Below are 25,558 nucleotides of genomic sequence, written 5' to 3' on the forward strand. Positions count from 1 at the left end.
TCCTGCCTTTCTTTCAAGAGCTCCAATCAGGAAGTTTAGAACATGGTAGAGCAGTTGTTTTTCAAACCTGGCAACTTTAAGATGCGTGGACTTCAACTCTCAGAATTCCCCAGCGAGCATATACAGTAGTTCTCTAGATGTTTCTGAACCATCCATCCTCTTTACTAAATAGGACTCTTGGGAATCCCATTCATCTCACTATCCATCCTTTAGCAGAAATAATTGTGAGGTTTTTGTTTGTTTGTTTGCTTGTTTGAGTGCCTCCTTGTGCCAAACTGTATTCCCAATCTGTGAAAATAGATGCCCCTCCTGCATCTATTTTCTCAGTTGCAACCACTAAGTCCCAGCTTCCAGCTCTCAGTTCTAATTCTGTATCTAATGAAATTCCTTACCTCCCCTACTATCTATTAAAAATTAACTCTAAGGAAACAGTTACATTAGTTCTACATTATTTATCCAGGTCACATGACATAATGCATTATTTACAGCTTGTCCATCATCAGAGAAAACTGTAAACTCCCCGGCAGTTTACTGGATAGATACTAATCTCTTCTTTTAATTTGTTTAGAAATATTATACTTGGGATGCAAACAAAGTCCTCCATGCCAGTCAAACAATGGTTCTATTACAATCATTGCTACCATTAGGTTTTTAGATTTGGCTTCATGCTCTAGATAGTCTCTGGGGGAAACAATTACAACTATTTTCACAATCACTTTCAAAAGACATTGTGAGTTTCTCATTTCACATGTACAGTTGATTTTCTTTTCCAAGGGATAGAGTTAGCAAATATCAAGAGGGCTGTTTATCCATGCAACGCACTTCTGATGGGGTGTCTCTAACTTGCCAGCTATACAGTTTGGCCTAGTTCACACATGCATTTATATTGCACAACCACAACAGAATCAAATTATGAGTTGTTATGTGACTGCTTGAAGTTTCCGTAGGTGCAAAAGACAGACCTTTGGGTAGGGTTAGGGTCAGGCACCACCCCAGACTTCTAGTTACACATTGTGTTCGTCACACAGCTGTGTGCCTTTCCTAGCATTCGAATGGCATCTGTCTTCTTAAAGCCGTTATTCTGTGCTCCACACTCTGATAATTGAGAACCTTTTTCTGTGTAGCAAACCCTTTGATGTTTGAAAAGTATTATGGAATCCAGCTCCTTGGCTGGTTCAGCATAACCAGAGTTAGAGATTCTCCAACAGCTTGTTCATCCTTTTTTCAAAGAGTTCAGGTGAAGGAATATGTAGATCATTGATTCCTTAATGTACAGCTTCCCTAATTCTCTAAATACTTACCATGTATTATCAGCCCATGACATCATCACGTCCTGTAGGAAGGAGAAGCATATTTTTCCAACACATCTTCTTTGGAAGATAAGCATCTGTAAAGCACAATCCTATTCCCATGCTGTCTTTCCTTTTCCAGGATTGACTAATGCAGTTCTTTCCATTTCTCTTCTGTACTGTTGATAATCTTTCTTCCCCTTCTCTGAACCCCTTTCAGTTTTTCAGTATCTTACAACTTTTAACATTCTGGAATGCTGCCCTGCAACACTTGCTTTATTGTGCATTTATTGCTTTCCTTTGTACATGAAGAGCCATAGAAATACTTGAACTCTGGAGTGGAAAATGAATTATTATTGAGAAAAGAACTCCATCTCTGGATGCATCTCCAGTTTGGGGTGTGTATATATAGACACAGGCATTCACAGAGCTTCAGAAATGTTCTGTGAAGATGGGGAATAAGCTTTTCTTGAACATAAAAAGGGCTGGAAGTTCCAGTGCTGCCTCAGTTCTACAAGGAACTGTTAAAAAGGCAGAAAAAGATTAATATGTGTTTATACTTTGTCTCTGTTAAGCATAATGTGTAATAGCATCAGCAGGGAAAACAGAAACATTGACAGCTGTGATTGGATTCTGAAAGTGTCTCTTCCTCTTTATGCAAATAAAGGAGCATATGATAACACAAATAAAGCCAGACTGCCCACTTGAGGGAATGATATTCAAGGCAAAACTGAAGTACTTTGGCCACATAATGAGAAGACAGGACACCCTGGAGAAGATGCTGATGCTAGGAAGAGTGGAGGGCAAAAGGAAGAGGGACCGACCAAGGGCAAGGTGGATGGATGATATTCTAGAGGTGATGGACTCGTCCCTGGGGGAGCTGGGGGTGTTGACGACCGACAGGAAGCTCTGGCATGGGCTGGTCCATGAAGTCACGAAGAGTCGGAAGCGACTGAACGAATAAACAACAAAACAACATGATAACACAATGTGTTTGAAACCAAGATTACATCTAGCAAAGAACAACTCACAAACTCTAGTACAGAATGGCTTTGTATGGAGGATTGGAAATGTTTGGGTGATAAGCTTGAGAAAGTTCAACCAACATTTGTTGTTGTTTATTCGTTTAGTCACTTCCGACTCTTTGTGACTTCATGGACCAGCCCATGCCAGAGCTTCCTGTCGGTCGTCAACACCCCCAGCTCCCCCAGAGATGGGTCCGTCACCATCAGAATATCATCCATCCATCTTGCCCTTGGTCGGCCCCTCTTCCTTTTGCCTTCCACTCTCCCTAGCATCAGCATCTTCTCCAGGGTGTCCTGTCTTCTCATTAGGTGGCCAGAGTATTTCAGTTTTGCCTTTAATATCATTCCCTCAAGTGAGCAGTCTGGCTTTATTTCCTGGAGGATGGACTGGTTTGATCTTCTTGCAGTCCAAGGCACTCTCAGAATTTTCCTCCAACACCCCAGTTCAAAAGCATCTATCTTCCTTCTCTCAGCCTTCCTTATGGTCCAGCCCTCGCAGCCATACCTTACTACGGGGAACACCATTGCTTTAACTATGCGGACCTTTGTTGTCAGTGTGATGTCTCTGCTCTTAACTATTTTATCGAGATTGGTCATTGTTCTTCTCCCAAGGATTAAGCGTCTTCTGATTTCCTGACTGCAGTCAGCATCTGCAGTAATCTTTGCACCTAGAAATACAAAGTCTTTCACTGCTTCTACATTTTCTCCCTCTGTTTGCCAGTTATCTATCAATCAAGCTGGTTGCCATAATCTTGGTTTTTTTGAGGTTTAGCTGCAAGCCAGCTTTTGCACTTTCTTCTTTCACCTTCATCATAAGGCTCCTCAGTTCTTCACTTTCAGCCATCAAAGTGGTATCATCTGCATATCTGAGATTGTTAATGTTTCTTCCAGCGATTTTAACTCCAGCCTTGGATTCCTCAAGCCCAGCATGTCGCATGATGTGTTCTGCATACAAGTTGAATAGGTAGGGTGAGAGTATACAGCCCTGCCGTACTCCTTTCCCAATCTTAAACCAGTCCGTTGTTCCGTGGTCTGTTCTTACTGTTGCTACTTGGTCGTTATACAGATGCTTCAGGAGGCAGACAAGATGACTTGGTATCCCCATACCACTAAGAACTTGCCACAATTTGTTATGGTCCACATAGTCAAAGGCTTTAGAATAGTCAATAAAACAGAAATAGATGTTTTTCTGAAACTCCCTGGCTTTTTCCATTATCCAGCAGATATTGGCAATTTGGTCCCTAGTTCCTCTGCCTTTTCTAAACCCAGCTTGTACATCTGGCAATTCTTGCTCCATGAATTGCTGAAGTCTACCTTGCAGGATCTTGAGCATTACCTTACTGGCATGTGAAATGAGTGCCACTGTTCGATAGTTTGAACATTCTTTAGTGTTTTCCTTTTTTGGTATGGGGATATAAGTTGATTTTTCCAGTCTGATGGCCATTCTTGTGTTTTCCAAATTTGCTGGCATATAGCATGCATTACCTTGACAGCATCATCTTGCAAGATTTTGAACAGTTCAGCTGGGATGCCGTCGTCTCCTGTTGCCTTGTTATTAGCGATGCTTCTTAAGGCCCACTCAACCTCACATACCACCAACAACCAACATACCACCATTTTTAGTGGAATGATTAGGCACACGTTATATTCATTGTGCTTTCTTGTGGCTAGTGTCTAAAAAAGGATGGCTCACCAGAAGCTAGAGCCGCAAGAAGAAAATTGATCGCAAGAGATCCATGCCTGCAAAAGAAAGAGCTAGATGTTCCGTGGGGATTTCAATATGCTTTTATAGTAGCATATGTTGCCCTTAATGTTCCCAAAGATGTGTTTGGATTGATATAAGACCACATGACAAATCCCATCATTTATTTAAGTTGGCCATTCTCTTTACACGTACAAGAAAATAAGAGTCAATGTGTAATTTGGGGGTGCCCCAAATCCAGGATTATTGGTGGATGCTCAGTATAATCTATAATTAGAAGTGGCTCTTTCCAATTCTAACTAGTTTGTTATCTGCAGATCTTCATGAACTGGAATTGCTTATCCATAATCCTTAGGTGTCTTTTCTTCTTGATTTGTTTTCTTATTAACAAATATTTTAATAGAGAAATGCACTGCCTACACACACAATGATATAGAGCACCTTTATTTTATATTTCTTTCAGTTCTCATTTAGAAGAAAACAGCTTGCAGAGAATGAGTCAATGGCTGTCATGATTTTGGATCGTTTCACCATCACTGAAGTTAAAAACCTCTCCCTGCTTAAAACCCTTTTGCCTTTCTCTCTAAATATCAGATCTTGGGTGGACAGCCACTAGAGGCAGCAATGTTTTGTGTTTCTCTGCTGTAAACTAGTGGTTGTATGGAGTTCTGCAGCTTAGATCTGGTAGCCCTATACAAATGTTGTCTGCTCACAATCCCAGAGCATTCTTCAGACTTCTTTGAGAAGGGCTGCCAAATTTAGAGTGAAATAATTCAGTAGCAGAGTGTGGGAGGAACGAATCCATTTGGAAAATGCCCGCTACAGGTCAAATGACACAAGCATCAATTAAATTAAGACATCTACATTATCTGGGCAGTCTAACTTCTTCTAATGTTTGGAGACAGCAGGTAGGATAGTCAACTGCTGCTTGAAAACTGAAATTAGCCGGAAAGTTGGCTATCAGGGCAGTCTGCCAAAAAAGGAGAAGCTCGTATCTGTGTACTGCCAAATTTCTTCTGCCGCGTGGTGGAATTGAATCTGACTTTCTAACTGTTAATAGTAGGTCTGAAACTAAAGCATGGGTTCTAAAGCCAGCATGCAGACATACAGGTTGGTTAACAAGCAAGAGCTCTTACAGATGTCCTGCAGGAAAGACTGGTGCTTCTAGATCTGGGTTGTGGAAATCAGACTAGATTTCCACAGCCCAGATCTACAGTAGATTTCCACTACCCAGAAAACACTAGATGAAGGCAAAGGGACAGGGTTTTCTGCATCTCACTGATGTCTTGCAGTCATCTGGTGTATTGCATCCCAGATTCAGAAGCCCTGGATGATTAAGTCCGCAAGGCTGAGAAAGAAGGAACCTTGCTAGATATGAGGGGTTAAACGTATACATGTGTAGAACTAGCCTTGGGTGGCCATTGTGATGTTAGTAGCAATAAACTAAGGTTATTTTGCATAGGAGGGATTAAGTTTTCCCTTCTACTACTCAAAATGATCTCAAAAACTTCCCTTCTCAAAGCTGATATTTGCACTGGTAGGAAAAGGTTAAAATTTCATGGCGTGGTTCTTATTATAAATTACCTTTCCCTTCAAGTCAAAGAGACCAATACCTCTAAACCAGAAGAATTAGAAAATATAGATAAAAGTCTATATTTACAAAGAAAGAAGACACTTAGATTAAAAGCAGGTCATTTATTTAATGAACTTTCCCCAAATACCCAAAGGCACTAGTCAACATGTAGACTAATGACCTACAAATAGACATGATCAGTACAATTATTTTAGCATTGCCATTTTTTTTGCACAACTTGAGATGGCACATCAAGTGAATTACATCCTTACAATAAAATTTCATTCCCAGAACACTAACGTATCAGTGTCTGATATTAGAATAGAAAACATGCTGATAAAACAAGAAATTCTGAGTAGGAGGTACAATTCTGGTCAGATTGAATATATCCAAATCTTTATTTCAGTGCATACTTTCTCAGCAGTTATTGATTTAGTACAAACTCTGGCCCTAATTTAACTAAGGACACATCTACATGGCAAATTCTCAAGCTCTGTCATGCAACAAAATAGTACAGTGATAGAATTTTCCAGGCTTCCCAATCAATGTTATGGCACACAGCTAGAGATTCTTGAAAAGAAAAAGCTAATTCTCCCAGCCTACTTCCCCATGCCCAAGATTTAAAAAAAAAAATGCTCAAAAGTCTTTCTGGAACAATTTCTAAGAAACTATCTGAAAAACCATTTGCGTGTATATATTTTTAAATTTGATTCATTTCCTCCAGCATGCCCAATTACGGACATAGACAGAATTAAGAGGCATTAAAAAAAAAAGAAAGAAACAATATTCTTATTCAGTTGGGTAAGCTTTATATCCTAAGAGTAACATTGTTAAGAAAGCTTTAATACTTCACCTTTTTAAAAAAATCAGGATCCTTCTAAGTCAAACGTGATTTTTAAAAGATGAAAATTTGTGAAACCAAAATTGAAACAAAACCTTGAAATTAAAAATCCCATAGTCAAAAAGTCAAAATTAAATCTGGAATTACAGCCAGTTTTCTGCATGAGTTGTACCTGCACAGATTTGGTCACAGTTCATCCATGACTGGCCATGACAGAAGAAAACCTTTTCTTTCCTATTGGATTGGAAGAGTTCAGTGTGCTGAAACAAGTACTATTAGCTTAATGAGAGCCTTGAAGAAATGCTGATAAGATGGTCCCTAATTTCTCTTTAGCTTCAAATGGAAAACTCATCCCATGATCCTTTATAAAATAAAAATCCCTGAAGCAAATTCCATTGCAAAACCTCCGTGAAATTTGCAAGTAAACTGTGCATTCCAACATTTTCCAGAATGCATAGGAACCTATGTTTACAAGAGGCTAAGTGCATTGAAAAGCTCCTCCATTCACTTCAGTGGCAATCTCTTATTTCTCCTAGCGCCTATAAGGATCTCCTCCATTGCCCTGAATGCTGAAGCCCTTGAGTATATAAGAAGCCACCTTATAATGCAAGGATGGCTCTTGTGGACTGCAGGTGGCTCCCCACACCCTACTTTTGCAGCATCCACAGTCCCCAAGACACAGAGCTGCAACTTAGTGGTAAGCTACAAAATAAGGATGACACATTTTTTCATTGATTCTCAATGGGAAATCAAACAAAAATACATGTTTAAGCCTTTCCATGTTTCTTTTAAAAAGAGAAATGGGGAAAGCAGAACAAACATTCTGGACTTCCTATCTCTGGTGACATCCTCACATCACTGGCCCACCTTCTTTGGCCCTTAGCCACCCCAAAAAATATTCATTAAGACTTATGGACCCTGGTCACAAAAATGTTCTCTGTATTACAGTGAAGGAGACCAGCATGTCCTCCAGGTTGTGCTGAATTACAACTCCAGCCAGCATGTGCAATGATAAAGGATACAGGGAGATGTTTTTGCAATATCTGGAGGGGCAGATGCTGTGCACCCATGCTGTACTCTGACCAGAAACAGTCTTCCAGAGTCTCAGGAAGAGGTCTTTCCCATCACATGCTACCTGATCTTAAAAGAACAACTGGAGATGCCCAAATACCCTTCAGGTGCAAATCAGAGACTTTTGAGCTATGCACAAGAGGGTTGTCCTATTTGCATAAGAGTTCCTTGAAAGTACTTGCTGAACTTGAGATTGGAGGATTTTGTCAAGTTAGCTGGTCCATAACAGCAGCATAATGTATGACTGTAGCTTGTCTACTCTTATATTTAAAAACAGAAAACGAAAACAGCCAGTTCTTTGTTGGATCACTGGAACACAACAAACATATCATTATGGTTGTGGACAACTCTACAACTTTTTAAAAACTTATTGTGATAAAACTTCAACAGGTTAAATAGTATAAATGTCACAAATTACATTAAAATACCATAAAATATCTGTCTTCAATCTTTTACAATTATAACAAAAGATCTCAAGGATTTATATTTTTAGATATTTCTCTCTCTATATATGTATATTAAGAAAGCACTTAGACCTTTACACACAGGACCTCACAACATTAGGTTACTTGAAGCTGTAAACTTTGTGAAAGTTTTGTGAAAACAATGCATTAAAATTAGGCATTCTAAAAAGTATTCATTAGACATGTTCCAACACTGTTGACTGTATAAGATTTTACACAAACATTTAACAAAACATATAGATATTTTCAACAGAAAAATCAACTAAATCTTGTACATAGATCTTGTATATAGATTTATACCTGAAGGTAATAACATGAAGATCTGGTTACTACATTTGCTGGGTGGGTGTCCCTCTTCACATGTCAAAGAGGAAGCTGACACCCGGTCAATTCACCACGCACATAATGTAGTATGTCAGATATGCAATCACAATGGTGCCATCAGATTAGGACTTTGGGGCAAATGTCCAGGCCCCCACTCAGCAGAATGTGCAAGAGGAAACTGAAGCACGGCAGCAAGATGACACAGATAATCAGTACTGGTAAATCCCAAACCCAAGAATTATCTAACTGTGCCTCTGGTCCTTCCAAATGGAGGTCCAATATACATGAATGATCCTCACACTTCAAAAAGTTCATATGTACTGTATGAATAGATCATGCACAGTAGCTTGACACATATATACATCTCTGGATGGAAACCCTGCCTCTAACATTACATTATGTGAGTGGTGGAGGGAAGGGAAACCATTCAATGTTCTGCAACACAGAGAAGTTTGCCAGTCTACTAATGTATGGACCAAGACATAGATAAGGTGCATCAGCAGGAATTTAGTGTAGAGAGCCATGAACGTGGCCTTGAAGGGAAGGGAAGAGGGAGTGAAGGTAAAATACAAGCAGACGCACAAGATTCTGTGTATACAGTTCTGGTCTCTCTGTAGCAGGGTTTCTCAGCCAGGGTTCCCTGGCACCCTAGGGTTCCATGAGAGGTCATTCGGGGTTCCCTGGGAGATCAAGATTTATTTGAGAATTATCTCAAATTCGGGCAACTTCACATGAAAGAGGTAAGTTTCATTCTTTATTTTCAGTTTAAGAACAGGCCTATGCATGAAATGAATAGAATCATTTTGTAACTTCTGGCCTATCTTTGAGCCTGAATGTGCAGGGGTTCCCCGAGGCCTGGAAAATATTTCAAGGGTTCCTCCGGGGTCAAAAAGTTGAGAAAGGCTGCTCTGTAGAGTTAGTTTCCTGATCTGTTCTTCCTCATGGGGCTGACATTTATACAGTGTATACTTTATAGCAATGAAATACCTTGCTCCTTTCTAGGCTTACACATAAGATCCTTTAAATCAATTCAAACAGTATTCACCTAGCTTAGAACTATCTGACTAGGAGCACCTCTCCAGGATGTCTTGCAGAAGACTCTGCTACTTCTTATTACCCAGTCTTGTTAACTTCGTATCTTAAGGAATGAACTAGTAAGTGCTCCATGATTAAATACATGCTTCGATACAATGCATACATGGAGGCTCCTGCTCAGTGGGAGAGGGTCTGGTCTGTGAGCAGTAGCTTCACCTCACGGCATCTCCTAGCAGAAGAGCTTCTTCCCACCACTTTGGAGAGACTCTGCAGTCAATTGTAGATGATGTCAAATTGAGCTGGACAGACTAATGATCTGTTTCAGTACAAAGCTGCTTTCTTTGTTCCAACTTGGGATATTTTGTATACCCAGGAACTTGGGCATTGCCACCACAATGTGGGAAGACTGGTAATGCTCCATCCAGCACGTGCCAAGGAACACATCTATCATGTAAGCTATTACCGAATGGTTTTTCTTTAACAGCAGCCACAACACCTAGTGTAATCCAGGTGTACAACTGTAAAGTTGTACAACTTTCACTGATTGGAATGGAAATTTTATAAGGGCCATTCTTACTCTTATGTGCCCAAGATCAAAAGAGCCAATTGTCTGCTTTGTATTTGAGAAGCTCACATTTCTGAAAGAGAAAGTTGAACAGATACAGTAAATTTCCTGCAGTGGTGGTATTTCAAAAACAAAATAAAAACCAGAATCAACACTACTGAAAGCATTCCTGAATCCATTGGTGCTTTTAAGCAATAAAATATTGTACATAAAAAAAAATATTCTACTTGATTTGATTTCTATATATACATACAGTATATCCCAAATAGTTTCTCTCTGGGGACATTCAACCGCTACCTCTATGTAAGAAATACAAGATATTTTTAATATATCAAGAGATTCAATTTATACCTGAGACTTTTTTTTTTTGCATATTGATGTTCTTCAAACTGTATAATGGTTTAAACCTATATAGTGTAACTTCTCATTAAAATCAACTGGATCAGTGTTTCCATTGGGTTCTATGGGGCTCAGTTCAAAAACCTGCTGGTATTGTTTAGATGAACTAAAACATAATCAGAATGTAAAGAGAGAGAATGAAACTGAGTTAACTGGGTAACTGACAGAAAGCTACATGTGGTTGGTGAACATCAGCAGGTCTTACATTGTTGATAATATACAGATTGATTCTCAAAGGCATAACAATGCATATACACAGTAGTACTAAAAGGCACACCTTATCCTGGCTACAGTATCTTTCTAATTCAAATTTCAAAACCAAAACTTGAATATATTAAGAAATTAGAATGATACTAATGAGTGTATGTGTAGGGTACATGCATACTAGGAAGAAGTACCAGCTGGAGTTGAGGAAAAACTGTCCAGATCTTTAAAGTTCTGTTTCAGCTTCTTAGGATGCAACAGCTCTAAAATTTAGACTAGTTTAATAGTTATTTCCCCAGGAAAACGTTCTTCTGAATTTGTAAGAGCAAAGAACATTCAAAGAACAGTTAAAGATGTAAAATTCCCAAGATTTTTTTTGTTGCAGGGGAAAGTTCCTTCCAATTTGCTTGTCCTTCCTCCCATGGCACTCAATGCAGTCGGATAATGTGGGATTGATGTAGATTGGACAAGAGGCCAAATCCATATATCATGGAAGCATTATAAGGGCAGCTTCACCATGGTTTCACCTTTCACTGTTCTGATAACATGAACATGTAGAAATCAGATGACGGGAGCATGATTCCATGGAGAAACCAAGAATCAAAGGGTCAGTTTCCGAAACAAATTAATGTTTTCATACAAGTTGGACTCAGCCTTTAGTCAGAATTTGATGTACTACATTAGTTGGCTTTCTCATGTTTCTTAGTGGTAGTTCTGTAAATCTTTTAGGTAGAAATAGCATTAGATGAATACCAACTGTAAACAGTGACCTCATTTGTTACAACTGAAGCAAGGTCAGGAAAATAACCCTAACATAAAATGCTTACATCAATAAGCAAATCAAAATAACAAATTGGTTGGTGTCTAGATGATTGATTGGATAGATAGCATTTCATCTATGGCATGACAGTTGGGAGAGTATTTTACCATATGAGCAAAGTCTACTTGGTTGGGACTTGCTTGAATAGGGTGAATTTTCCTTTTTCTGGTGCATCAAAATTGGCCAAGGCCGGTAGTAAAAAAAAAAAATGTAAAAGGATTATTAAGTGTCTTTCTCTGCTCACTATTAATGGAGAAAGTTACTATAGGGTCCTTCCAATTCATATCATGTTATAAGAAAATACCTCAAGTATCAGACCAAGTAGCCTAACTAAATCAAGGACCAAAGGCAAACTGGATGTTTCTGGGAGATTAAGAAGTAGGATATCCTTGCCTGTTACTGTTTTTAAAAGCATCTAGCTTCTGAAGACGAAGCTTCCATTATTGCACACCACTGGCTTTTGGTCAATACCTCTTCCTTTTTCTTTGAAAGTCATTAATGGTAAAATATACTTTCTAATCAGCTCTTGGAGTCTATTGAAATGTACAGAAAAATATGTGGAACAATCCTTAAAACCTGGGGCTGGCACAATATGCTTCCTTCCCCCTTAAATAGTTCAAAGTTACAGAACGTATTATTAACACAAAATATCTACTGATTCTCACCTTCTCCGTTACATTCTGTGAAAATACGGCAGGACCAGGCATTCTGGCACATGAAAAGCTCTTTTCTAATTTGGCAAAGCACAGGTTTTTAAAACAGTGGCAATCAGCATGCGTTTTTTCAACTCCAGACACACAACGTTTGGTGTGGACACCTTTACTGAATGCAGCTCTTGTGGATAATAGGAGATTCAAGCAGTTAGTTTCTCCTTACAGGTCCGAATTCGTCCACTATCACTCCAGTTAATATTTGGTGTGAAGTTCAGAATTAGGCATTATAAAAGCCCCACCAAGTTCTTGAAAGGGTACCTCTATTTCTGATCTGTATTGCTTCCATGTATTTTATCCATCATTCTATCCCATTCTGTTCCAGAATATCTCTCTGAATATCCATCCATCCATCCATCCATCCATCCATCCATCCATCCATCCATCCATCCAAATGTTTTGATGCTCAAAATACAGATGTAAGGAGGTACTTCCTCCTAAATAAACTGCATATTTAAACTGCCAAGAACTGCATGATGACATCCTGACAAGCACAAAAATTCAGTCAAAATCTAAGTTACGATCTAGACATTACTCTCAGGGATGTGAAGCACTTCATGATATACAGATGTTCTCCAAGGGGTGGGGGAGTCTTTCATGGCCACTGCTGAAGGCAAGGTGGGACAAGGATTAGGCAGGGCTGTTGTTTTCAGTGACATCCCTGTGTCTTCTAAAACATCTAGCTCCATCCTACATACCAGAGAAAACACTGGCGTTAAACAATTGCCTACCAAGTCAAGGATTTGCTTTCTCCCTTAGCTTTGGTATCTATAGTCTGTGCTTGGGAATAAACATGAAATGACCCTAGTTCTGTCTAGGGCAGTGGTTCTCTCTTGGCCCTACCCTTCATTTCCACATGATTCTGAGGTATGTTGGTATCGAGGTCATACATAAACACTGAATGTGCATAGGCTTATGTACATGTGATCTGGTAACCAGAAAATGGTTCTCACGCATGGTGTTGTTGGGGAAAAATGGATGCTGCAAGCCTTAATTTTGTATTAGTGGTCTTTTAAGGGGAGAAATTGATGACTTAAATCTCTATGAAGTGGTCTGTGGGATACCTAGGCTTGATCTAGCAGATACGTCAATCCCGCCATACCAGCCCTTCTTTATCTAACTGAATTAATTCACTTCCAATTACAATTTATACATGTAAGTGCTTCATTTTGAGTATACAGGGAGGCCTTGGTCACCACAACTTCTATCTTCTCACAGTTTAGAATTAAAGAGTTGGAATTCCTTCCACGATCCATAGCAGAACACTCACAAGCAATTCTTCCTCTCCTCTCCCCAAATTTTGTTAGAAATCATGCTGATGACCTAGTCTCTAAGAAACATACAGAATCATTCCCAACCTGGGCACTCTCCAGACATGTGGATCATCTCCCAGAACTCCCAGACAACATAACCATTGCTGAGAACTCTGGGAGTTGAAGTCCTCAAATCTGGAGGGCACCTTGGGGAAAGCTGACTTAGAAAAGTAACAGTTGTAGTTGCACTCCAATACACATCAGCTTATTTTCTACTTTCTCCTGTATCTGGTGGATTCACTTTCATTTCCAGATCACTAATTTTGGAGCAAGGTCATGGGCAGCCACAGGGGCGTAGAAAGGCGGGCAATGGATAAAATATGCATGATGACATCATCACACAAATGCTGTGATTTATGTACTTGCCAACGGTGGAATTCACACAATTCGTTTGATATACAAGTCAATCTTTCACAAGCTGCCTGAAGGATATTTCAAGGCCTTGACCGATGACATATGTTTGCAACGATGTACATGTACATATGGGTACACGTACAAAAAGATGTCCTGCTAATCAAAAGTGGTAGGAAAATTTGCTTTAACAGGGGCTTTATTTTGAAGAGAACCGTTGGGTGGAGCAAGGGCAAAGGAAGGGTTGAGCACTGATGTAAGGCAAGGAGGTTTTGTGATCGGCTACACCATGCCACTCTGCATGTGTATGTGAAAGGAATAGGGCTGGTAGATAATAGGAGGTTGTCCATGGGTGATATAATAATTGCTGAAGTTCCTGTCGCTGATATAAGGGGCAGGCTGATAGTAGCATGTTACATTGGCTACGTTGGGGATGATGTTCTGTTCTCCAAGCACTTTGAGAGCCAGGATTGTAATCATATTTAGCGTTTGCCTTCGTTCGTGGCCCATAAGACAGACTGTACTCTCATTCACGACCCCACGCAGGGTCATCAAGTAGTCATACTTGCTCTTCTCTTCCCCAATGAAGTGGTTACGCAGGTAGGACTCAATCTTCCGTTGTTGCTCTGCTACGTCTGGGAAATCAATGAAGAACCGAGAACACATGTAACGCTCCAGTGATTTAATTTCCACCTCATCAGCTGGCTTGAAATCCCGGACCAGAAGATTGCTGTATTTCAAAAGGCCCCCTCCGCGGATCTCTTCCGGGTTCCTTGTAGCAATCAGCTTGTACTTCAAGTGGTCCATGGCTTCATCAAAGTCTCCATACATGCTCTCGGCAACAACGGACAACTCAGAGTCTTCTGTAAGTTTGCCATCTGCGTCACTATAGACATTCAACACAGTGTCAAGGATGATCTGAAAAGAATCTACGCTGAACTCAAACTGCCGCCGGAGAGAGTTGACAAACTTGAGCTCAACGTTTTTGCCACTATTGTTGGACAAGGAGATGAGGCTCCAGCGATCATGATCTGTGGATACTTTCACCATCTTCTGAACATAAGCATCCTTCATGGTCTGTGCTGTGATTTTTTCCTTGTTGACACATTTTGGTAAAAAATCCAAGAGGCAATTCAAGACAGATTCCTTCACAACCTGAAATTCATGCTCACTTGGAAGCTCCACACCAAAAATGATATCCAGGTCCTTGTAGCTGGTACCATTCTGCTTAACAAGGATATGACTTGCTGTGGATCCATTCAAGCGAATGTCATGGACAATTATTTGTTTTTTTATCAGTTGCTCTTTGACAACATGAATGATGTCTTTTGGCTTTACCTCTAAAGTCGGAAAATTCCCTCTTCCATGAATGGGGATCACCTCAGTCAGCACTTGATCCAGTATTTTAATCTGTTCCCAGGTGAGATAACTGAATCTGTGATCTAAACCCTCAGTCATCATGAAATCAGGTGGTCAACTAAGAAGAAAGCACAAATAAAATAAGTTAGGAACACCTTAAAAGTTATTAAATTGGGCAGTGTGGTTGCCCAACAAACACTCAAGTTATGATTGATTGATTGATTGATTGATCTGGAGCTGGGGAATAAACCATAACTTCAGCAGTTCTACTGGTGAAGGATAAACTGACTAAGATCACCATGCATGCCTTCAAGATTTGCATCAGGGACCATTCTCCTTGATTTCAAAATACTTATGAAAGGATCTTGATGCAAATTTATCTGTGCATATAGCTTTTTTACTGGACTGAGAACCTTGATTGGACACAGTTTTGATCCTGGCTTGAGAAGAGCTCTGTGTATAAAGTGTTGACACAGATGCCCACCTTAGACACTTGCCATAGGCAAGTACACAGGATCCCAGTGTGCCTTTATGCTTACACAGAATGTGTGCAGAAATTTGAATCAATGTCCCATAGGACATCATGGCTCTTAGCTTTTTATTGCAGTTTGGAGCAGGGCAGTTGCCTACCCCCAAAGCCTACAGATGAGATATAATTTTATATTTATATTTTATTTCTTCCCCATCACCTGATTTATACAGCACACTGGCTGAAGAGTTCTGGGAACTGCAAAAGCTTGCAGGCTCATTTGTCTTAATTTGTTTGCTCCTATTAAATGTGTTACTCCACTGGGGATTTTGGATTCTTTTCTTCTGATAGCTCCACTGCTGTTTTTCATGTTTCATTCTGAATCATACCATTAGCTCAGCTGGACTAATAAAAACACACAATTCACCACTTAGAGGAGCATTACAACAAGCAAACCACATTGTGTACTTAACAATCCATGTTGGCATAAGGTACTCCACATAAGGTACTTCCACACCTACCCTGCGTGCTACCCAAACACATAGCAGTGTTCTCCTATTGCCATTTGAAGTCTCAATAAATGCTTGTGTGAGCCAGGTGGTGCTCCTCCAGAGACAGAACATACAGTAATCAACCTTGTTTTGTTGTTGTTTCATTTTGCAATGCTAGCTTTTCACAGCAAGAGAAGAATATAATAATAATTTTAAAAAGGCAGGCCAACCACTGTCAGATTAATGGCAAAGAAATCCCTGTTTAGCAGGGAAGGACAGAAGATAAAAAGCAAAGGCATTGTGATTTCTGGAACAAGGGAGAAATCTCAGAGATGGGTGCTTCCACTAATGGGGAGCCATCTCACCCTACAGTTCCAGAGAAGCACTGTGAAATCATTCTAATGGTACTTCCTCTGGAGTAGTAGATGAGTTGATTGACTTGTGGTGTTCATCAACTTTCTTTTTCTTTTTTAAATATAATTTTCATTGAAGACATTTTTAATAAGATGAAAACAAAATGCATAGTAGAAAAGAAAGAGAAAATAAGAAAGAATAGTGAATAAGAAAATTGAAAGAACCGCCCAGAGTCCCCTTTTGGGGAGAGATGGGCACTGATAGAAATTTGAAGAATAAATAAATAAAAGAAGAAGATGAAATAGAAAAGAAGAAGAAGAAAAGAAGAAAGAAAAAGAAAAGAAAAGATTATAAAGAAGTAGCTTCCAATCTTTTTGACAGTGGTTATAAATGCATTTATATTTTACCCTCTCTCTCCAAGGTTACAGTATAATTTCCTTCTTTCCATAAGCTACCCTTTCTAATCTTCAAACCCATAAATCACAAGTTCATTTTTCTCTTTTTTCAGCAAAAAGTCCATAACGGGTTTCCAGTCATTGGTAAATGTAATTGTTGACCTTTCTCTAATCAGACAAGTTGATTTTGCCATCTCTGTTATCTTCACCAACCATTCCTCCATTGTGGTATTTCACAGTCTTTCCATTTTTGTACATATAATAGTCTCGCAGCAGCAAACACATATAAGAATAATCTTCCATGACTCTGTTCTAACTGACTGCCCATTAATCCCAGCAAGGAAAGTGCTGGTTTCAGTCAAATGTTTGTTTGTTTGTTTATTTATTTATTTATTAATCACATTTATCATTGCCTATCTCCCAAAAGGGACTCTGGGCAGTTTACAATAAAACATAAATAAGAAAAATATAAAACTATTAAATACTATAATACGTAAGAAAATAAATATGATAAAAACCCCAATGGCTGGAAGTTCTCTGTGATTTGCAAGCAGAGCAGGGTCCTTCTAAGAGACTAACTATTCCCAGGAATGACTACCCTCCCTCCCGCCCCAGGCACGATAACAACCAGGTATTTAGTTGTTTCCTAAAGTCCAGGAGGGAGGGAGCCAACCTCACTTCCGGGGGAAGGATATTCCAAAGGGTAGGGGCTGTTGCAGAGAAAGCCCTCTTCCTGGACCCCGCCAGATGGAATTCTCTTGCAGACGGGGTCCGTAGCATGCCCTCTCTGCACGACCGGGTGGGACGGGCTGATGTGATGGGGAGGAGACAGTCCCTTAGGTAACCTGGACCCATGCCATGTAGGGCTTTAAAGGTGATAACCAACACCTTGAATTGGACCCAGAAGCATACTGGCAACCAATGCAGCTTGCAGAGCAAAGGGGTGACATGTGCTGATCTTGGGAAACCCAAAATCATCTGCGCAGCTGCATTTTGCACCAGCTGTGGCTTCCGGATACTCTTCAAGGGTAGAAGTGCATTGCAGTAGTCTATATGGGAGATAACCAGGGCATGAGTGACCGTTCGAAGGAGATCAAAATGTTGATCTTTAAAATTCTTTGTATCATTATATGCATCTGAACCCAGAAATTTCTGGCTTTTTTACAAGTCCACCAGACATGATAAAATGACCCTTCATGTTGTCTACTTTCCAAGACCACTAGTTATGTCCTAACAGTGAGAATCACACTGAGACGAGGAGTAGGTCTCTAGTGTTTATTCCTGCTACATAAACAGAATCCTAACAAACTGAAGAAGCGTGGGAAAAACCCAGACATATAAACCCCAAAAGCTAAGGCGGGCCTGATCTGTGTCTCTTTGAATGGCTGCTTAATTCCTCAGTACTACGCATGTATTTTCCACCCTGGATGGGAGACCCTTCCTGCTCGCCATCATTACTCATGACAAGTTGCCCCAACAGCATCATGGGGATAGGTAAGGACAATGCTAATCTCATTTGATGGGTGCATCCCTTATTTGTGTGGAGGGAGATGCACAGAGTACTACAGTATTTATTTTATTTATTATTTATTATCCAAATTTTGCTACCACCCTTCTCCCCCAAAAGAGGGACTCTGGGCAGTTTACAATAAAATTAAAACTGTAATAATAAACAATTAAAATCCTATAATAGAATAGAATAAATCCTTCCAATTATGTTGATCCAGGACAGAGCCAGATCTTTCTCTCTCATCCTATTTAGATATAATTTACAATATTGCACCATCTACCTATGAAGTGAGTTTCGTTGTCTGTTTCCAAGTGAAAGGATATCATCAAAAGTGCTCCTCTATGCATGGCCAAGAACTTGATTGATTGATTGGTTGGTCCTTCTCACTGAGAGATAAAAGTGTTAAGATATCTGTCTCACCCTTCTATTAAATTCTGATTTATGTGTGTAAGAAACAGATGATTTTGAATGCACAGGCAGAGACTCTTTGATCCTAAACTGAGGTATGAGACAGGAAGCAAAATACACTTTTGGTACCAACCTTCTCCATTCTGACACTCTGCCATGTGTCTTTTCACTACAACTCCCAGAATTCTTCTTAACCATGCTGCAGAACCATCTAAAAAGTCACCAATTTAGGGGAAGTCGTAGTGGGAAGCAACAGGAATGTTTAGGTACACATATCAACTGATGATTGATAATTTAGCTCAGAGTACTGTATAGCCCCTCAGTATACTGAGTGAAAATTGAGGGAAGAAGTGAACTAGCAAGGAATAATTGGAGAGGTGAGCCTTCTCTTGGCTATCTTTCAAAGTTACTCTGGTGCTTTATTTATTATTTTTATCCCTCATTCTAGCAGTCATTTAGGGCAAAAGGTTCAAGTTAATTATTCCCCGCTACCCTCTTGAGGGATGTAAAGGGAAAATGGCAAAAAGAAAGGAAAGGCAGGCTCTGAATGTTGCCAACAGAATATTTGGGAGGTATTGTTTTCCTGGACGTTTATTATGGGTTGCTATAAAATTAAGTGCTCCAATGTTGTGATTTTAAATATGTACTCTATGAACGTAATTAAGTGAAAATTACACAGCTGTGTAATTAAAAGTAATTATACCAATTAAGTATCCTACCAAACATGGTATGCAAGCAGTTTTTAATTTAGAAAAAAATAATTATGATTATAAGGTTGTTCATTTCCACTTTTGCTGTTAACAGTAGGCAATTTTTGCCCCCTTATCCAATACAGAGTTTGCAATATGGCAATATTTTATATACTTCTAAAAACACTGACTTTTCCCCCCATAGTTTGCCTGTTCAATTTTTGTAGGCTTGCCACCTCTCTGATCAAAAGATAATATCAAATATGATTCAGTGCCATAGTGTTTTGTTACACAACATGGGGAATTTGATGTTCTTTAGATTTTGGAATAACCTGGTCATGGCTGGCATTGTGGGACTGGGAAGAACAATGGAAATGAAGTAAGAGTTAATTGACTGCTTTGATTATCTGGGGTACTTTGTTAGATTCCAAAACTTGGAGTTTAATCTTAGCAAGAACTTTAGCTCACTGAATCTAACCTCCTGCTCCATGCAGGAATTCAAATTAAAATATCCCCATCAAATAGTAGTATAGCCTTAACCTGGATGCACTATGTGGAAGAGAGTATAACATTTCTCTGGAAAACTGAAATGGAAAAACTTTATTGCACTCATTAACCAGCACAATTTGGAAGATGGATTGCACTCTCAAATTGAACTTATCATTAGGAAATGTTTCCTAACATTAGATTCCTATTTAATTTTTAATTTTAAAAAATCTGATTTCAATTAACAAAACTTTCCTAACATTCCTTCCTTCCTACCTTTCCTTCCATAACTGAAGACCTCTATGCCTTGTCCCACATTCTAGGATGATCAAGAACAGATTTTGACCTTCTGCTACATGATACATTTTAAGTATCTGAAAACTACTATCATTCAGCTCAGTTCAATTTTATTACGGTCACTGACAAGTACAAGATACAATTCTATAAAGATATACACATTAGCCTTAGCCTTAAAATATGAGCCATCTGATTTAAAATAATTTTAAATTTGAATTTACAAGTTCCAATTAAATGTTAAAATACATTTAGATCACAATGTAAAAGAGCCCCTTAATCAAATTTAAAAACAATCTTATTAATTTGCATTATCATGACTAATATTCTATCAAATATAAGTGTCTATAAAAATATGATATGAAAAATATTAAAAAGAGTAATAAAAAGAGTAAAATATCATATATAAAATGTGATATATAGACCACCAAGTTATTACAAGGGGTACATTACTACATTTTTCCAATCATAATCTGACAAATCTTCATAGCAGCTGCACAGAATCTGGCTACTTGCACTGTGACCATTGAATGTTCGTCTATAAGTAACATTTGCATACAATCTATATCTTTCCATCTAGGGCATTTACTAATCAAAGGTAATATTAGTTTACTCCTGAGCTCTTTATAAAAAGGACAACGGAGAAGCATGTGGTCTGTGGTTTCTATCTCTCCCTTGCAGCTATTGGGACTTTTTTGTATCTGCCTTCCAAGACTGCAGAAGGGAGTGCAGGGCTTCGAGCTAGGGAGAAAGCTTTCCGCTGGCTAGGAATTTCGAGTTGAGAAAGGTAGTTAGCAGTATTGACAATATATTTATTATGCTCTGAAGATAGCAAATGAGGAGCCTTCTGTAAGTACGTTTGTCTCTCTATGTCCTTTATCCTTTGCTTCAGGGTCACTTTTGCCTGTTCATAATCCATTCTAAGAATTAAATCTGTGGAAAATCCTATCTTTGTGAGACTAAATTCAATATCCTTTAACCAAGAAGATTGGAAGTAATCTTGAAAAATGAGTGGCGCTAAACCTTGGGGATAATGCTTGAGTTTTAGAAAACTACTGTCATATATCTACCTCCAGTCATCTTTTATCAAGGTTACCATACCCAGTTCCCTTGGTCTCTCTGTGGTTTCCTATCCCCTTATCCTCCTTGTTGCCCTTCTTTGCATGTTTTGTTCTCTATTTTTCTCCAAATCTGGTGCTCAGAAATGGCCAAGTGCAGGTAGGATTTGACCAATGCAGGATATGGTGGAACAATTACTTCTTGTCATTGATGCAATCTAAAATTACATTTGCCCCTTTTGCAGCCATATCACATTGATAATGTGCATTTAATCTGTGATCAACAAGTTGGACTTATTCTCAGACTCTTGGTCCATGTAGCCCAATACTATTTGCACAACTGGCAACAGCTATCCAGAATTTTCCACAAGGAAGTTTTCTTTTCATGACCTGTGAATACCTTGAAACTGGTTTTACCTGCATCCTTATAAATCAGGCATTTTGCCACTGAGTGATAGAACTTTGCACAGTGAGCAAGTTTACCATAAATTAGCAATTCTGGTATGGTTACATTTTTTGCATATACAGTAAGCATAAAATGTTATGGTGTTGTGAATACTGGCATTATTTTGAATACCAACTGTTGTGAAACACAGGGGCTTTTGTTGAATTCATGCCCAGCTTGTGGACTTTTTAAGTGCTATTATAGGTCAAAGATGTGGTAGTTGGCTGAAGAGAAGCCAAAGCTCAGTAGTAGCTTTACATTAAAAAATCCCAGCTTCAATTCCTGGCATCTCCAAGCATCTGGAAAAGCTACGGCCTGGAACCCCATCCTTCAAGATATCAGATGAATTTTCTTGCACACTAAAATATATCTTTCCCAGACATTGGTTCTTCTCTTTCATCAACCTCTTTTTTTACACTCATGCACCTTGTTCAAATTTTACTTCTAAAATTAAGTTAAGGCTTAGATTGGTTCCTGGCTGACAGAAAACAGAGATGAGGAAAAGGGTAGATGACTTATAGAGAAACCCCTGGAAAGAGATGCAGCTGCCATGGAAACCAGATATAATGGAGCAAGTCCTGAAGCATTAGATAGGCATAGATGTAATCATAGGACTGCCTCATGAGTCAGAAGATACAAGAGCATTTGACTGCGTGGCTGGAGGATTTTAGGAAAGATTGATTCTGTGCTTGCTAAAATTTAGGATGTATAAACAAAAAAGAAAAGAATGTTCAGGTTTTTAAAAATTGTGATAAATGTTTAATTTAAAATATTGCGGACCTATCCTAAATTTGAACAAGCCCAGCCCTACTGGAGGGATTCCAAACATCCACTCAAAAACAAACTTGCTGGGACTTAGCTGATTTAGGATAATGCCATGCATATCACAGCATCCATTCAGAAATATTATGGCTTGAATCAAGAATGCTCTGGGTGAAAGAGTCCAACTATATTCCACCCAACTATTTTTTTTTAACAATTGCTTATAAGAAAACCACCAATATTACAGTTTTGCAGAATAAATGAAATCAGACTTTAATTGAAATGGATGAATATTCTATATGAATCACAATATGCCCACGAACATCTGGGCAATTGTCACTAAAAATGCCCAGAAATAGGTATACAAACTGTGATTTATATAGTTTCCTCTAGGCGTGCCATGTATTCCGGGGGGGGGGGGGACCTTTAGGAAAGGCTCATCAAGAGTCAGACAATGCAAGCTATCAGACTGCATGTAAAAACTCTAGCTGAAAAACAACATTCGGGATTTGCCAGAAAAAAAAGATCAAATTCATTTGCATATTGGAATTTGAATAAATGAATTATTGCCCTTTGGCCAATAAACAAAATGCAATGAATACTACAGCCAGAGCATCATACTTAAATAAAGTCAGCTTAATACAGTCAGCTCAGGTACATCTACAATGACTGGGCTCTCATCTCAACAGCAACATCAAAGAACTTGGCAACCATTGTAGTTATATCTGAGCTCATATCTGCCAGACAGTTAAGTCACATTAAATAAATTTCTTCTTGGGAACCACAGAAGTAGTTGATTTATATGTTCCTTCCTCATACCTTGATAAAGGAAAGGAGAACACATGTCGCAGTTTCCAAGGCACCCAAGTCACAAGGAGAGATAACCCAAAAGGATTGCAATTAGGCAACACCCCAAATCCCCAAAGTTTTTAGGCTGGAGGACACATTTGAAAATGAGAGAGCAAGGTATGGGCAATTGCATAAATTGATGTCATGGTGAGGTATCCAGTTACAAAATACACTTTTATTAGAAAGCTCTGGGGGTGTTAATATCATACCCCTTTTAGCCTCCCAGGACGCTCTCTAACCCTTGTCTTAATATCCTCTCTCTCTCATTCTCTCTCCAAAGCTGGGTCTACTTCAAAACAGAGCATCAGACTGTAGCTTCCTATAATTTTTATTTTGTAGGAATGTTTTTAGGGTATACATAATGCCCAGAAGCTAAAGACTGGCATTTTGCTTTTTAGCACCCTAAATTCCTATTTAATTTTTAAAAATCTGATTTTAATTAACCAACTCAGGTGAGACATGGGCCTTGCAAAATGCCAAAAGAGATAGTTATAATCATATAGTGGTACTCATGAGCCTCTTGTCTGAAATCCATTGATAGTTCTTCATGTTATAATGATGAAAGAGATGTTTATCATGAATTCTGGAATCCGAAAAGAAAAAGATCAGAAGATTCAGAAATGTTATGAGACCAGAGTATTGCTTGTCCCACAGCAAGCCAGTCAGGTGTTCAATTAACTAAAAAGCTAAATCCTCATTCAAATAGACTTCATCTTACAAGAGAAGTCCCAGTTCCCTCTGACATCACACAAGATACCGTCTTCTAAGATGGTAACTGCTACAGCAAAAGCAACTAAAGAGAAGTTAAACCTTCATCGTAATGCTTTAATCATAGGCTACCTCATGCAAGTTTAATGGCTTTATCAGCTAACATTGAATCAACCAAGATGTCTTTCAGTGACAGCTTCATTATCATTCTAATTAAACCAGATAATTTATAAATTATCTAATTTATTTAGATTTAGATTTGATTTGAAAAGGAATTTTGTATTGGATGAAAATTCCCAGACCTCTTAGTTAACATTCTCTTCTACCAATTCTGGAAGATGTAGACCAAGGTAGTTGAAGAGCACCAGGATGAGAAAAGCTGGTATTATAGGTAAGCATCATTCACAAGGAACATGGAGAAATCTCACGTTTGGATTCTAGCACATCCAGTTAAAAGAATTAAAATGCTGGTTTAGATACAGATGTCATCTGGCTTGGTATAAACTAGTTTTGAACTGGAACTTGATTGACCCAGATTTAAAGTCACCATTATCATAGAAGAACACTGGGTGACTTTGGAGCCATCACTATTCCTCAGTCCAACCTATGTCACACATTTTATGAAGTGTGAATTTAAAAAAATCAAGATTTTGGAGGAAAGAGGATATATATAAACCTAATGAATAATATGTCCAAAGTATTCCTTGATCACAGTCAAATCAACAGATAGCCATTGCATTGCAATGGGAAAAATGTGAAAAGAAGATTCCTGGTTATGCTAAACTTTGCACAGGGAGCTTCTCACATCATTGCATCACATGAGTAAGAAATAGAGAAATAGAAAGATCTAAGGGGGAGAGGAGGGACATGGTGGCGCTGTGGGTTAAACCGCTGAGCTGCTGAACTTGCTGATCAGAAGGTCGGCGGTTCGAATCCGCGTGATGGGGTGAGCTCCCGTTGCTAGTCCCAGCTCCTGCCAACCGAGCAGTTCGAAAACATGCAAATGTTAGTTGATTAATAGGCACCGCTTCGGCAGGAAGGTAACGGCGTTCCATTTAGTCATGCCGGCCACATGACCATGGAAGTGTCTATGGACAAATGCCGGCTCTTCGGCTTTGAAACGGAGATGAGCACCGCCCCCTAGAGTCAGACACGACTGGACTTCATGTCAAGGGAAACCTTTACCTTTACCTTAAGCGGGAGAGGACATGTAATGAAAATGAGACAATCTCCTTTAGCAGGGACTCTCAAGGACTGTTCCCATTAAGCTAATGTCAACAACATAGCGAGAGCCTTTGTATTACTACCTTATCTCCAGATAACGCATGGTTTGCTACTACAATCTTGCCATGCTTTTAGCATCCTCGTCATCTCACCAAACACCTAATAAGTAACCCACAGCCATATGCCACTTTCCTGTTTTATGGGAGGAATGGGGGGGGGGGAGGGACAGAGGGAGCCACTTTTCAGCTTGAAAACAATCCTCAGAAAATATACAGGACAGATTCCCCCCACCCCAACCTCTGAACATTAGTTGGTATGCTAGTGCAAACAATAGACTTACAGGGAACTAAGGCTTTTTTTTTTAAAATGAA

General features: G+C 39.1%; 1 protein-coding gene across 1 annotated transcript; it reads right to left on the minus strand.

The window, feature by feature from the left end:
- Positions 1-13,867: 13,867 nt before the first annotated feature.
- Positions 13,868-15,157, minus strand: TENT5D (terminal nucleotidyltransferase 5D). The gene has a single exon (XM_063313452.1). It carries the CDS (start codon positions 15,145-15,147, stop codon positions 13,969-13,971), a length of 1,179 nt encoding a protein of 392 aa, XP_063169522.1. The 5' UTR covers positions 15,148-15,157; the 3' UTR covers positions 13,868-13,968.
- Between the last annotated feature and the right edge of the window lie 10,401 nt (positions 15,158-25,558).

Source organism: Candoia aspera, chromosome 12, assembly GCF_035149785.1.
Source record: "Candoia aspera isolate rCanAsp1 chromosome 12, rCanAsp1.hap2, whole genome shotgun sequence".
NCBI classification, from domain to species: Eukaryota; Metazoa; Chordata; class Lepidosauria; order Squamata; family Boidae; genus Candoia; species Candoia aspera.

Excerpts from the sequence above, each read along its gene's own strand:
- TENT5D (XM_063313452.1), bottom strand. The coding sequence starts at position 15,147 with ATGATGACTGAGGGTTTAGATCACAGATTCAGTTATCTCACCTGGGAA.